We start from the raw sequence: 16,249 nt of genomic DNA, 5'->3' as shown, positions 1-16,249 counted from the left end.
CACAAAATGTGGTAGTCTTTGTTTTTTTCATTTCTGAACTGCACATGAACATTTATCACTACTCACCAGATTTCCTGTGGGGCCGATTATTCCATCAGGACCTACAGGACCACGGTTTCCCTTTACAAAAAAAATAAATAAAAAAAAGTGTAACTAAACACAATTTTATTTCTTCTATGACCTCATCTCATGGGGATCTTTTTGCTGGGTGGATCCCTGATTTACAGTGGTGGCACTGCTGTGTAAATGTGGCCATTTACATATATATATATATATATATATATATATATATATATATATATATATATATATATATGTTATTTATTTATATTCCAGCATAACTTCCAAATGGCTGGAGATATTTTGGGATTTTGAAACTTGGTACAAATGTTATGTATAAGTGAACTAAAAAAAATAGTTAAGTCAACTTTAAGGGTGTTTTTTTTTCTTTTTCTTTTTCTTAAAGGGGTACTCCACTGGACAGCATTCGAAACTAAATGTTCCGAACGCTGTTTTCGTGCAGCCAGGTTTGGCCACGCCCTCTCGATGTCACAGCCACACACCCTCAATGCAAGTCTATGAGAGGGGGTGTACCGCTCCCTACCATAGAGTTGCATTGAGGGGGCATGACTGTAACATCACAAGGGGGCGTGGCCAACCCCCGCAGCGCGAAAACAGCGTTCGGAACATTTAGTTCCGAACGCTGGCCAGTTGAGTACCCCTTTAACCCCCATGCAAGTCTATAAGACTTCCGGTACATCTCCTGATCGTGTAACTCTCGGGCTGCAGAGATTTCCCAGGACTTTTAAACATTCTATATATATATAAATTCCAAATAAAAGCAGCACATCTAGAAACACTGATGAGACGAGTTGGGTGCCCGCATATCCGGAACCTCGGTCCACCGGTTCCACAATCCAAATATGACATGTAAATAGATGCAGCACACCACCTTGAGACTGGTGAAACATAGTCTTTTGCACATTTTGGAATAAATCTGCCTTTTTGATTCAAACTACATGGTGTGCTGGATATGTACTTACATACAATATATATATATATATATATATATATATATATATATATATATATATATATATATATACACACAGTACAGACCAAAAGTTTGGACACACCTTCTCATTCAGCGTTTTCTTTATTTTCATGACTATGAATATTGTAGATTTACACTGAAGGCATCAAAACTATGAATTATGTGGAATTATAGACATAACAAAAAAGTGTGAAAATATATCATATTCTAGGTTCTTCAAAGTAGCCGCCTTTTGATTACTGCTTTGCACACTCTTGGCATTCTCTTGTTGAGATTCGAGAGGTAGTCACCTGAAATGGTTTTCACTTTAGAGATGTGCTGGTGTGGAGGAGGAGGTGTGATGGGGGGGGCTTTGCTGGTGACACTGTTGGGGATTTATTCAAATTTGAAGGCATACTGACTCAGCATGGCTATCACAGCATCTTGCAGCGGCTGCTATTCCATCCGGTTTGCGTTTAGTTGGACCATCATTTATTTTTCAACAGGACAATGACCCCAAACACCTCCAGGCTGAGTAATTTGACCAAGAAGGAGAGTGATGGGGTGCTGCGCCTGATTACCTGGCCTCCACAGTCACCGGACCTGAACCCAATGGAGATGGTTTGGGGTGAGCTGGACCGCAGAGTGAAGGCAAAAAGGGCCAACAAGTGCTAAACATCTCTGGGAACTCCTTCAAGACTGTTGGAAAACCATTTCAGGTGACTACCTCTTGAAGCTCATCAAGAGAATGCCAAGAGTGTGCAAAGCAGTAATCAAAGCAAAAGGTGGCTAGAACCTAGAATATGACAGATTTTCACACTTTTTTGTTATGTCTATAATTCCACATGTGTTAATTCATAGTTTTGATACCTTCAATGTGAATCTACAATATTCATAGTCATGAAAATAAAAAAAAAACTCTGAATGAGAAGGTGTCCAAACTTTTGGTCTGTACTGTATGTATATATATATATATATATATATATATATATATATACTTTTAAACATTCTGCAGGCCGGTGCAGAGTATATTTAGTGTGGGGGACGACATAAATATAAGGACGAGATAGGAGATTGGGATAGGGGGGATGAGATATGAGGACGGGATATGATGGCTAAAAATTGGGACAGGATATAAGGTCGGGATATAAGAAAAGGATATGAGGGAGGGAGAGAGCGTCATTGTTGCTTCCCCCCCCCCCACATGGTTTAGGTAGGAAGATCGGGCAATGCCGGGTTCTCAACTAGTAGATTTATAGGGGGAGATTTATCAAAACCTGTCCAAAGGAAAAGTTGCTGAGTTGCCCATAGCAACCAATCAGATCGCTTCACAGGCCTTGTTTAAAATGAAAGAAGCGATCTGATTGGTTGCTATGGGCAACTCAGCAACTTTTCCTCTGGACAGGTTTTGATGAGTCTCCCCCGTAGTGTTTTCAGTATGGTGGACCTGGAGTTGAGACATGTTTGCACAGCCAACACATCAATGTCAACGCAGTTTAGTAGATCCATTTGGATCCATAATCGTAATAAGTTCCCTATAGCAGCCACCTGGATCATCTATATGGTGCATATGTCCATTCGGTTGAGAGCCTGGTCTGTGCTTGAATATATGACCATTGGTCAGTCTTAGTCATATAGGGGGGTTAAATTAGATATTGAGCTGGCTCATTGGTTAGTGCCATTGTCTTGCAATAACATTTGACAAAGAGGAACATCTGTCTGGAGTCTGTAGGTTCTCTCTGTACTTGTTTGAGTTATTTTAATTCTCTCAACCCCTAACATCAGTGTTTCCCAACCAGGGTGCCTCCAGCTGTTGCAAAACTACAACTTCCAGCATGCCCGGACAGCCGTTGGCTGTCCGGGCATGCTGGAAGTTGTAGTTTTGCAACAGCTGGAGGCACCCTGGTTGGGAAACACTGATGTTACATGATGTCTTTTGATATTGATCCTAGCATGTGTGTTCAGGCTGTGAGCCCCATGATAACAGGGAGTTGATGTCAGTCTACAATCTGTGCATAGTAGTGTAGATTATATTGGTCCTATATAAATAATAAGTAAAATCCCAAAACATCCAGTCTAATGCTAGAAGATAGTGGTCTCCCAACTGCCCCCCCCCCCCCCCATTTAGATGTTGCAAAACTACAACTCCCAGCATGGCAGGACGCCAACATTGTAGTTCTGCAACATCTGGAGGGCCGCAGTTTGGCGACCACAGCTAAAGAGGATACTTACACCATGACCAGATGGACCTTTGGGACCGACGATACCCACTAGACCAATGTCACCAGATGGACCCTATAAAACATGTATTGAGAATAGGTAAATTAACCCCAACAAAGAAATGTCTTGGTGGAAACTACAAATGGTTACAATCTTACAGGGGCTATCCAGGAAAATAATTTATATATATATATATATATATATATATATATATATATATATATAATCAACTGGCTCCAGAAAATTAAACAGATTTGTAAATTACTTCTATTAAAAAAATCTTAATCCTTTCAGTACTTATGAGCTGCTGAAGTTGAGTTGTTCTTTTCTGTCTAAGTGCTCTCTGATGACACCTGTCTCGGGAACTGTCCAGAGTAGAAGCAAATCCTCATAGCAAACCTCTTCTACTCTGTGCAGTTCCCGAGACAAGCAGAGATGTCAGCAGAGAGCACTGTTGTCAGACAGAAAATAACTCAACTTCAGCAGCTGATAATTATTGGAAGGATTATGATTTTTTTTTTATAGAAGTCATTTACAAATCTGTTTAATTTTCTGGAGCCAGTTGATATATATATAAAAAAGATTTTTTCCTGGAATACCCCTTTAATGTTCCAAATAAGAGTCCAAATAAATCATACTTTACCTTTGGGCCAGGAAACCCTTGGAAACCCATTAGACCTTGATCACCTTCTTCTCCCTGTACATACACAATATCTGGTTATTCTATATCCATTACATCAGTCATTGTTAGTAGATAAGGAATGACAGAACCTTACCGGAAGCCCCTTTAGGCCACTTTCACCCTTTGGTCCTTGATCACCTTGAGCTCCAGGTAAACCCCTTGCACCTGCTTTTCCCGGGTAACCACGTAGTCCTGTCTCCCCCTTAGAAGGTTAAAACTTAATGTTATTAACTGTAATTGTCACAATATACTGTACAATGGTAAGTAAAACGTGTGTATGAATAGCGGTGTGATACCTTAGGTCCTGGTGCTCCATCGCTTCCTTGAGGGCCAGGAGAACCCTTCGGCCCAGAACGACCAGGTAAACCAGCCAATCCAGTGAGACCCGGACTGCCACTTTCACCCTACAGGAATATAAATGTATGGTGTGATGTCCCAGTACGGGATATGCATCTCACAGTCCTATCAGCTTGAGTCCCTGCACGCCCCCAGGGCTCACCTGAATTGTACCCCTATAATCTGTATACTTGTATATTATGTGTAAAGGACCTTTGATATGGTCACATGGTTATTGATCACATGATTATAGTTGTCACATGTTAAAGTCTCATGTTTTGTTACCCAGAGAGCACCAGGTGACCAGATGACCCGCAGCTAGCCTATGGGCTACTTGCTCCACCCCCCTTTATAAGGAAGGGAGGAGCAACAATCTGTCTCTTTGATCATTCATTGCTCTTAGATCCTGAGGTCAAGTCCAGTCCAGACGTCTCAGAACCAGTGTCCAGCACATCTGGAGGCCTCAAGCCTAAATTACAGCCACATGTCAGTAAGTCAAGTCATCTCTGTCTGCTGTCACTATCTTCAGTCAAGTCTATTATAGTCAGCGTGGCTGTCCTAAAGTCTGTCAAAGTCACTGCAAATCCCAGCAAGCTGCGAGGTCCCCTGTGTTACTGGTCACCTCTCTGGGATCCTGGCCGAGCTGTAAAGACTGTGCAGTCTGTCTACCTCAGTAAGGCTACCATTAACCCTGACCTGGCCTTGGACTCTTATTTGCCCTGCTTAACTAGGACTAGCGGTGCTACCGTTCGAGTGGTTCTCAGTAAAACCACGCCCTGGCGTCACGAACATTTAGGGGTTAACACCATCTGCCCCATACACCTCACATCGCACCCCGTGGCTCACCACAATGGTATAATATATATCTTATTTGCTAATGTTTTCTGAGATGTAGGTCATGATTTTGCATGATGAGACATGGCCCCCACCTTCCAAGATGAACTGTTCTCGGTAATGACAGACCGCTGCGGCGATCCCCTTCTGAGGCGGGACAACGCTGTTACCAGTGACTGGCAGAGAAGGCCATCACTCCCAAGTCCAGTTCATCTTGGAAGGTGAACTCTGAGGTAAGAAACATGCCCCATTCTGAAGATTGCGAGGGGATGGGGGTGGGGGGGCCCTGTGAATAGGGGGTAAGTTTTAGATAATCAGAGTACCCCTTTAACTGTGCAGTGATACATCTTGTTCCTGTATCCATTCCATCCATGGAACTTTTTTTTTTTTTTTTTAAATCAACTGGTGCCAGAAAGTTAAACAGATTTGCAAATTACTTCTATTAAAACTTCTTAATCCTTCCAGTACTTATTATCGGCTGTATTCTACAGAGGAAATTCTTTTCTTTTGGGATTTCTTTTCTGTCATGACCACAGTGCTCTTTGCTGACACCTCGGTTCATTTTAGGAACTGTCCAGAGCGGCATATGTTTGCTATGGGGATTTTCTCGTGCTCTGGACAGTCCCTGATACAAACAGAGGTGTCAGCAGAGAACACAGTGGTCAGACATTTCCTCTGTAGTATACAGCCGGTAATAAGTACTGGAAGGATTAAGATTTTTTAATAGAAGTAATTTACAAATCTGTTTAACTTTCTGGCATCAGTTGATTTAAAAAAAAAATTTCCACTGGCGTACCCTTTTAATGGCTCTGCATTGTGGCTTCCATGTGGAAGGAAAGTCAACACATACTGGTGGATCTGTTGAACAATGGACACTGACTGCCCTTGATGGATCTCAGTGACCTAAAATGGGTTCCACCGGGCTCTGCCATAATGCCTGTTGTTTCAAGAAAAATTTTGCTGCATTTTGGGGTATTTTTACCGCATTAAAAAATTATGGAATCTGCAATGGAGCCTCTAGCACAGGTGTGAACAGAGCATTAAATAGGCGCTGTCATGTGAACAAATTTTTCATCTGTCAGTAGTACAAGTGAATATAAGAAACTTTGTACTATATATTTTTAGACAAAATGCTTCTTTATCCTGTTATTAACCATTTCCCCTCCCTCTCCTCTCTACTGCTGATCAAATCTACTCTGAAAATGAGCTCAGCTGTGTCCTGTGTCTGCAAGACAAGCCATAGAAGTCTATGGAGGGGGGAGGAGGGAGCTCCAGACAAGCCATACAAGTCTATGGAGGGGGAGGAGGGAGCTCCAGACAAGCCATACAAGTCTATGGAGGGGGAGGAGGGACCTCCAGACAAGCCATAAAAGTCTATAGGGGGGGAGGAGGGAGCTCAAGACAAGCAATACAAATCTATGGAGGGGGAGGAGGGACCTCCAGACAAGCCATAAAAGTCTATAGGGGGGGAGGAGGGAGCTCAAGACAAGCAATAGAAGTCTATGGAGGGGGAGGAGGGACCTCCAGACAAGCCATACAAGTCTATGGAGGGGGGAGGAGGGCGCTCCAGACAAGCAATAGAAGTCTATGGAGGAGGAGGAGGGACCTCCATACAAGTCTATGGAGGGGGGAGGAGGGAGCTCCAGACAAGCTATACAAGTCTATGGAGGGGGGAGGAGGGACCTCCAGACAAGCCATAAAAGTCTATGGGGAGGGAGCTCCAGACAAGCAATAGAAGTCTATGGAGGGGAGGAGGGACCTCCAGACAAGCCATACAAGTCTATGGAGAGGGAGATGGGAGCTCCTGACAAGCTATACAAGTCTATGGAGGGGGGAGAAGAGAGCTCTGGACAAGCAATGCACGTCTATTGATGGGGGAGGAGGGAGCCCTGCCCACAATCTCTGGGAGAACTGAAAATTAGAGATGAAGCCTGCAGAGCAGAAATCTGCTGAAAAATACTATATACAAGTTATATAATGGCCAGAAATAGCACTGCTCTTCATGTACATACACAGGACAGTTTATCCTGAAATGCCACCTAAAGTGACAGGTATGCTTTAAGGGTGTACCTCCTGTGTATAGGCTAAACTTGTCGGGTTGAGTTGTCATGAGATTGTGTGCATATTCCATTCCCCCATATAATGGAAGGCCCTTGGCTGTCTGGGCATGCTGGGAGTTGTTGTTTTGCAACAGCTTGAGTAGTGTGCTCTGTGACCTTCTAGTATTAAAGTTCAGCCCCATATGCTAGAACAGTGTTTCCAAACCAGGGTGCCTTCAGCTGTTGCCAAACTAGAACTCCCAGCATGCCCGGACAGCCAAAGGCTGTCCGGGCATGCTGAGAGTTCTAGTTTGGCAACAGCAGGAGTCACCTTGGTTGGAAAACACTGCACTAGAATGCGACAGCGCTGCACTTCCAAACACGGTTTATGGACAATAGTGGCGCTGATACTGAGAGAAAAAAAAATAAGTTATTTAGCAGAAGAGGTCAATTTAAAGTTTTCTATTCAAACGTGAGCTTTTTCTTATTTTAGGGATAAATGTTCTTCAAAAGTCCATAAAATAGGGGGGGGGGGGGGGGGGGGAACTGCACCAGGACGGCTGCATGTTTTCTGCACATGTTCTGTCATAACGTTTTTTTGTTTTTGTATTTTTTTGCATTTGGCAAACATTTCGCTTTATAACTTTTTTTTTTTTTTCCAAATACAAAACAAAACAGACGGGAAGTCAGAAGGAAGAGAATTTTTTTTTTCCATATCTTTTATCTTTTATAGAGGCATCAAACAGCCGGGGTATAATTTTCTGGACGACATTAAAAGAAGAGAGGTAGATGGATTGGATATTGTATGACGCACACAACATGTGGCCATCCTCTTCATGAAAGCAAAGTGAAGAGGCCCTTACATTATGCATCGTATAAGTCAAATGAATGTGTATGTGATGGAAATATATGACATCCCTGCAATAAACCGATACTAGGACAATAGTAAACAGACCCTGAATGGCTTACATGGGGGTCTGTGTGAGCAGAAGAATAAAGAGCAGTTATCTTAAAGGGGGATTCCAGGATTTTTTTCTACAGCCTTTCAGCCCATGATGCCAAGTTATAATACTATGTAATTCGTTTCTCTTACTTCCACGCTCCGCTTTGTCCTGTTTTCATGCACAGGACCCACATCCGGAAGTGCTGTAGTGCAAGTCTTTTTATTTTACTGTTGTCTCCTCCCAGCATTCCATGTGGCCAGAGACAATATGTCATAAGTCACATGGTCTCCAGGGGGCATGGCTATGCTGCAGTGGGCGGGTGTTTAGCATTACTTCAAGCATTATTGTCATTAGAAATAACTTTTTTTTCCAATTTAATACTTCCTTAAAAACTAAGCATTTTCCTAATATACTTCATTAAAAAATGTCATTGCTAAAGATGTGAATAAAGGGTTTTAGGGTTTTAAAAATGGCCACTAGAGGTTTCTGTCTTTTTAAAGGGCTATTCCAGGAAACAACTTTTTTGTATATATCAACTGGCTCCAGAAAGTTAAACAGATTTGTAAATGACTTCTATTAAAAAATCTTTATCCTTCCAATAATTATCAGCTGCTGAAGTTGAGTTGGTCTTTTCTGTCTGGCAACAGTGCTCTCTGCTGACATCTCTGCTTGTCTTGGGAACTGCGTAGAGTAGAAGGGGTTTGCTATGGGGATTTGCTTCTACTCTGGACAGTTCCTGAGACACGTGTCATCAGAGAGCACTTAGACAGAAAAGAACAACTCAACTTCAGTAGCTCATAAGTACTGAAAGGATTAAGATTTTTTAATAGAAGTAATTTACAAATTAGATTGACAAGAACCTCTCCAACTCTTTTTGTAAATTACAAATCTGTTTAACTTTCTGGAGCCAGTTGATATATATAAAAAAAAGTTTTTCCCTGGATAACCCCTTTCATTTTTCCAATGAACCCAGAAAATTCAGCCTTTTTGGTCCTTTTTAAAAATAAAAAAAGGACCAAAATATGCGAGGGGAGGGAGGTGTGATTATCTCCGCCTCAGAGCACAGACAAGATCCAGACAGCTGCAGTCTTTGAGAAGCATCCTCATGCACAGTTACATGCAATACAAGGTGCTAAACTATTATTTATATGCAAAATGGTTTCTCATTGGTCATTTTATGAACTTATTTCTTGTGTATTTGCACCATATAGGTTCACATAGCTGCTTTAGGGTTATAAAAAGCTTTCTCTTTGCTTACAAAGCTGTAAAAATCTTCTTTTTGGGGGGGAAAATGCAGGTTTTGTCTTCTGTCTTTGCACCATATAGATTTACATGGCTGCATTACAGTTATATAGAGCATGCATTTATTCAGTATGTTTTGCAAATGTTAAAATGTTTGTGCAGACCTCATGACAGGGGAGGGGGGAGCAGAGGAGCTGATCATACTCCAGGGGAAACACCCCCAGCCTCTGAGAAAATGCAAACGACTAAGAAAGACTGAGCACAGGATAACATACATAAAAAGTTATTTTAAATACACATGCATATTATTATGCATACAGGTCTTAGGGCACATTACTACACTGATTTAAGCCTTTTTTTATTTTATTTTCTTACAAATGACAGTAACAATTTCAGTAAATCTCATTCACCCACCCACTGCAGCATAGCCATGCCCCCTGGACACCATGTAACTTGTAACTTATCACATATTGTCTCTGGCCACATGGAATACTGGGAGACGACAGTGAAATAAAAAGACTAGCACAACAGCACTTCTGAGTCCTATGCATGAAAACGGGACGGACAAAGCAGCACAGGAAGGTCATATAAGTGTATTAAAGGGTATCATAACTTGGTATCATGGGCTTAACCCCTTAAGGACTTAGCCCATTTTGGCCTTAAGGACTCAGACAATTTTATTTTTACCTTTTCGTTTTTTCCTCCTCGCCTTCAAAAAATCATAGCTCTTTTATATTTTCATCCACATACTAGTATGGTGGTGTTATGATGGCTAATTTTTTGCGCTGTGATATGTACTTTTTATTGATACCATATTTGCATATATAAAACTTTTAATGCATTTTTTATCAATTTTTTTGGGAATAAAATGTTATTTAAAAAAAACAGCAATTTTGGACTTTTTTTTTTAACGTTCACGCCATTCACCATACAGTATCATTAACATTATATTTTAATAGTTCGGATGTTTACGCATGCGTCGATAAAAATGTTTATTAAATATTTTATTTTCTTTACACTTTTTGGGGTGAAATGGGGAAAATGGGACAATGTACATTTTTATTGGGGGGAGGGGATTTTTCACATTTATTTTACTTTTTTTTACTTTTAATTTTACACTTTAATAGTCCCCATAGGGGACTATTTATAGCAATCATTCGATTGCTAATAATGTTCAGTGCTATGCTTAGGGCATAGCACTGATCAGTGTTATCGGTCATCTTCTGCTCTGCTCGATCTCAGACCAGAGCAGAAGACCCGTGGAAGGCAGCGGAGGCAGGTGAGGAGACCTCCGTCTGCTGTTCTGAATGATTAGATCTCCGCGGCAGCGCTGCGGGTGATCCGATCATCCATTTTAGTGACAGCAGCAATGCAGATGCCATGATCTGTATTGATCACGGCATCTGAGGGGTTAATGGCGGACATCTGCGCTAATGCGGATGTCAGCCATTACCAGCGGGTCCCTGGCTGCTATCATGCTATCATGACCCGAGTATCGCTCCGATGCTCGCGATCATGTATAGGACGTAAATGTACGTCTTGGTACGTTAAGTACCATTGCACCAGTATGTACATTTACATCCTGCATCGTTAACGGGTTAAAGGCTGAAGGAAAAAAAAAAAGAACAACTAAAATACACTTTGAAAGGAGATATCCCAAAATTAGATGTTATCTGCAACTAGATGATTGGTTAGGGCAGTGTTTCCCAACCAGGGTGCCCCCAGTTGTTGCAAAACTACAACTTCCAGCATGCCTGAATAGCCGAAGGCCAACCTCCAATGACCCCACCCCCATTGACCCCACCCCCATTGATCCCACCTCCAATGACCCCCCACCCCCATTGACCCCACCTCCATTGACCCCACCCCCATTGACCCCACCTGTAAACACACAACCTTTAATAGTTTCTCATTGTATGAAAAACTTGTTTGTGCAGTTTAGAAGTATAAAACCTACAATGCATAATGTCCATTTGTATAGCACATTAATGATAAATACTCACATGTAACCCAGGTTTTCCAGGCAATCCAGGTTTTCCAGGAAGTCCAACAACAGAATCAGACCCAGGGTACCCATTCGCACCTCTTAATCCTAGTGGACCTTGTTTTCCCTTTAAAAAAAATAGTACAGGTGTCAATACACACATATAATGAAGGGTCCTGGCTACATTAATAGATACAAGAGCGTCCAGTCTAGACAATGCTCTGTGCGCTAAATCAAATCAGCAGCAGTTTGTTACAATGTATCCATCTGGAATCCAGGTTCACAGAGCATTGCCTAGACCAGTGTTTCCCAACCAGAGCTGCTCCAGCTGTTGTAAAACTACAACTCCAAGCATCTGCAACTACAACTGCTATTCACTTGCATTGAAGGTGGATTATGTGACCGGAATATAGTACAGAATGTTCACGAAATCAGTGAGCATTTAATCCGAGTGAACATTGTCTTATATCCACATGAGTTAAAGTAGTTATCCAGGAATAGAAAAACACAGGTAATTTCTTTCTAAAACCGCTCCCTGTCTGTCTCCAGGTTGTGTGGGGGTATTACAACTTGGCTCCATTCACTTTAATGGAACTGAGCTGCAGAACCACACCCGACCTGGAGACAGACAGGGAGCGATTTTGGAAAGAAGTTACCTGTGTTTTTCTATTCCTGGATAACCCCTTTAAAGGGGTATTCCAGCCCTTAAAACTTATTCCCTATCCACAGGATAGGGGGAAAGTGTCTGGCCTCTGGGAAAGACCTGCGTCCTGTATAACCAAGCCCAAATTATCCCTGTTAAATGCAGCCTTGAGTTGGCATGTGCTCCATTGATTCTTTACGAGAGCATCAGAGGTACCCGAGCCATCTTCTTTGGTGCAAATCAATTGTGCCAAATCAATTCGCTCATCTCCACTAGGGGGTGTAAACTAGGGCAAGTGTAATGACCCACAACGGGTAAAACCTTGAGTAGCCGATGAACACTAATGTCTATAATATGTATAATATATGTTGCCATTTTATACACCACTACAGTCACGTGCTTGACTTACAGTTAAAGGGGTTGTGCGCTGCCCTGCAGTTCGGAGCTCCGCTCACAGCGTCCGGAAGTTCATTACTCCGAACGCTGTGTGTGGACTTTCGTGATCGCGGCCGCCTGGCGTGACGTCACGCCCGGCCCCTTCATGACGTCACGCCCGGCCCCTTCGTGATGTCTCGCCCGCCCCCTTGTGACGTCATGCCCGCCCCCTCTACCAAAGTCTATGGGAAGGGGGCGTGACAGCGGTCGCGCCCCCTTCCCATAGACTTTCGTTGAGGGGGTGGGCGAGACGTCACGAGGGGGCGGGCGAGACGTCACGAAAGGACCGGGCGTGACGTCACGCCCGGTGGCCGCGAACACGGAAGCCCGCACACAGCGTTCGGAGTAATGAACTTCCGGACGCTGTGAGCGGAGCTCCGAACTGCAGGGCAGCGCACAACCCCTTTAAGAGTTTTCATAGAGTAAACTTAAAATTTTTACCACAACGCCATCTACTGGTCACAATATATAGCAGCGTTTCCACACAGAGTAGTGTTTTTTTTTCCATATAAAGTGTTAGGTTCCCTTTAAAGGGGTACTCAGGTGGAAAACATTTTTTTTTTCAAAACAACTGGTGCCAGAATGTTAAACAGATTTGTAAATTACTTCTATTAAGATCTTAACCCTTCCAGTACTTATCAGCTGCTGTATGCTCCAAAGAAAGTTGAGTTGTTCTTTCCAGTCTGACCACAGTGCTCTCTGCTGACACCTCTGTCCATGTCAGGAACTGTCCAGAGCAGGAGAGGTTTGCCATAAGGATTTTCTCCTACTCTGGACAGTTTCTGACATGGACAAAGGTGTCAGCAGAGAGCACTGTTGTCAGACAGAAAATAACAACTCAACTTCCTGTGGAGCATACAGCATCTGATAAGCAATGGAGGATTGAAGTAATTTACAAATCTGTTTAACTTTCTAAAGCCAGTTGATATGAAAAAGATTGTTTTGTACCGGAGTAATCCTTTAAGGACCAAAGCCCATATCAGGTACATGTGGAGCAGGCCCTATATTTACCCAAGTCACCACTGAGTTTAGCCTAGTAGACTAGAGACCAAGCTGAACGTTTAACTAGCCTATTCCACGCTGACATTAAAGGGAGCATTCAGGAGAAGTTTCATGGGGCTGATTTCACACAAAGAAAACTGGACGCAGCTTGCCTCGAGGTCCTGGTCCAGTTGAGCCGACCAATTACAAGTGGGGGAATAGCCAAATGCATGTGCCAGCAGAAACGCATTTAAGCAGGGCCAGAGATTATGTGGGGTCTGTGTCAAGTCTAAAGTACCTCAACTACACCCCAAAATCAGAGTTGCACTAGAGAGCCCCATTAATAAGAGTCCAGGGATAGACCTGAATCAATCTAGTTAAATACTCCTCTCCAAAAGGTCTGAATCTCCCCACATTCTCATACCATGTGACAGAGGTCAACACCTTCCAACCTGCATCTGGGACACTTTGAATCTGCCCTTTTACCCATTTTGAATAATGAGCTTGGAGTATAGTACGCTCTATTAATTAGTTTAATTTGTGAGACTTTATGATTTAGATTTAGCGATGAGACTTCAATATTCCTAAAGATCTCTCTCCATGTTTCTCCATCAATTCCACCATTTCCTCCCCCCCCCCTATTTTTTTCTACTTTTTGGAACTAGTACACTCATTATTCTGTGCACAAGTAACAATTTATATACCTTTCTTAACACCTTTTTTAACCCACCTGGATTTAACAAAAAAATGGAATAATTTGTGTTTCAAAATATCCCATCTGAGATTCTCTTTATCTTTCTTAAAGGGTACCTCTCATCAAAAAAACTTTTGATATATTATAGATTAATGTATGCAGAATAACTTTACAATTGCATGTTATTAAAAAATATGCTTCTTTCTATTTAATTTTCCACTTTGAAGAAATGACCACTAGGGGTCTCCCTACCAGTCCTGGCAGCAAGCATTTCAGACTCATGCTGGAGTCCTAAACACTACGAGCTGCCAGTCTGCTTTGTTCACAAAGGAGAACACTCAGAGCTGCCAGCCTGCTTTGTTCACAGCCTGTTTGGCTGTGAACAAAGCAGGCTGGCAGCTCTGAGTGTTTAGGACTCCAGCATGAGTCAGAAATGCTTGCTGCCAGGACTGATCGGGAAAAATACAATAGAAAGAAGCATATTTTTCATTAACATGCTATTGGAAAGTTATTCAACATTCATTAACCTAAAATATCTCAAAAGTTTATTTGATGAGAGGTACCCTTTAAACGCATTACTGATTTGTACATATGTGAACTTATTTTCTTCTCTCATCCTGTGATTAAGTTTCAAATTTTCCCAAATCTAAAGTCGCCCCTCTCTCACCTGTTGCTCCACCTTTTTAATCCCGAAACTTGACCAATTCACATATTGATCAAGTTTCAAGAATTAAGGGAAAAAAGTATTATTCCATACTAAAGTGCAATTCAAACTCCTTCACTCCTGTGAATTTCCTAATAAAACCCCATACCTTACCTAACTTTTCCCTAACATAAGAGGAGCGACATTCCATATGTGCCATCCACTCTCAATCATGTCTATCACCGTGCATCCTTTTTTCCCTATATACCAAAAAACTCTTTAATCATTTATCTTCCTCCTCCAGAACAAACCGTAACTGTGTCACAATATAGTAGAGTTGAAAATTTGGGATACCCAGACCACCCTCCTTAAAGGGGTACTCCGGTGCTTACACATCTTATCCCCTATCCAAAGGATAGGGGATAAGATGCCTGATCGCGGGAGTCCCGCCGCTGGGGACCCCCGGGATCATTCACGCGGCACCCCGATTGTAATCAGTCCCCGGAGCGCGTTCGCTCCGGGTCTGATTACGCTCGACCGCAGGGCCGGCGGCGTGTGACGTCACGCCTCCGCCCCGTGTGACGTCACGCTCCGCCCCTCAATGCAAGCTATCCCGTAATCAGACCTGGAGTGAACACGCTCCGGGGACTGATTACAATCGGGGTGCTGCGTGCCAGCGGCGGGACTCCTGCGATCAGGCATCTTATCCCCTATCCTTTGGATAGGGGATAAGATGTGTAAGCACCGGAGTACCCATTTAAGTAGAGCCAGGGCTGTTTGAAGGAATTTGGGGGCCCCAAGCAAAATAAACATGAAGGCCCCCCTCCACCCCTTACCTATACAGGACCATATAGAGGTATATACCCCCTCCCCCCAGTAGACAGGTAGTATCCCCAGATTAGACCCCCCCCCCCCCCAGTAGACAGGTAGTACCCCCAGATTAACCCCCTCCTTCCAGTAGGCATGTAGTACGGTCCTACCTGCCTAATAGGGGAGTGGGTTAAACTACTAGTACCCCTAGATTAGACCCTCCCGGCTGGTACCTCTGCTGCTGCGTAACATCAATACGAGGCCGAGGTGTCACGCACGTAGCTGTACCGCACTGGGGGCAGGGACATCCTGAGTTCCCGGCAACTACAGCCTAGTCTACAGGAGAGCCGGGGCGGGCACAAAATTAGGAGCCGGAGGCCGAGCGGCTTTAGTCTCCACCCGGCCGGCCAACAGGGTGGGCTGCCGAACCGGGATAGGGGCAGGAGGACGGCACAACAAGCACCGGCTCTGCTCTGGGCCCCAAGCAATTGCTTGGTTTGCCTGTCCTGTAGTAGTGTTGCTCGAGAATATTTGCAATGCGAATTTTATTCGCGAATATAGCACTATTTATTCGTAATTACGAATATTCTTTTATTTTTTTCTTTTATTTTTTTTTCACAGTAAACATCACTCTGCTTCCAGCTTGTGTGGTGTAAAGAAGGTTCTAATACTACTGTGTGAGACTGGCGTGCAAATTTTCGCATATGCGAATTTTGGTTTGCGTAAATT

At 43.0% G+C, this 16,249-nt stretch overlaps 1 protein-coding gene across 2 annotated transcripts in view; it reads right to left on the bottom strand.

Annotated features, from left to right (window-relative positions):
- COL24A1 (collagen type XXIV alpha 1 chain) overlaps positions 1 to 16,249 on the bottom strand; it is a 294,542-nt gene that overhangs the window by 20,442 nt on the left and 257,851 nt on the right. For both annotated transcript variants that reach the window (XR_008846625.1, XM_056532502.1), the window contains exons 47-52: positions 11,334 to 11,441; positions 4,232 to 4,339; positions 4,030 to 4,137; positions 3,897 to 3,950; positions 3,266 to 3,328; positions 67 to 120 (exon numbers count right to left, since the gene is read on the bottom strand). Coding sequence is in view for 1 of the 2 variants with exons in the window: in XM_056532502.1 (XP_056388477.1) it covers positions 67 to 120; positions 3,266 to 3,328; positions 3,897 to 3,950; positions 4,030 to 4,137; positions 4,232 to 4,339; positions 11,334 to 11,441 (495 nt within the window). In the remaining variant the exon portion in view is untranslated. The remainder of the gene's footprint in view (positions 1 to 66; positions 121 to 3,265; positions 3,329 to 3,896; positions 3,951 to 4,029; positions 4,138 to 4,231; positions 4,340 to 11,333; positions 11,442 to 16,249) is intronic.

The sequence above is a fragment of the Hyla sarda genome, chromosome 7, assembly GCF_029499605.1.
Source record: "Hyla sarda isolate aHylSar1 chromosome 7, aHylSar1.hap1, whole genome shotgun sequence".
In the NCBI taxonomy this organism is placed as follows: Eukaryota; Metazoa; Chordata; class Amphibia; order Anura; family Hylidae; genus Hyla; species Hyla sarda.
This window is presented reverse-complemented; position numbering and strand designations above follow the sequence as displayed.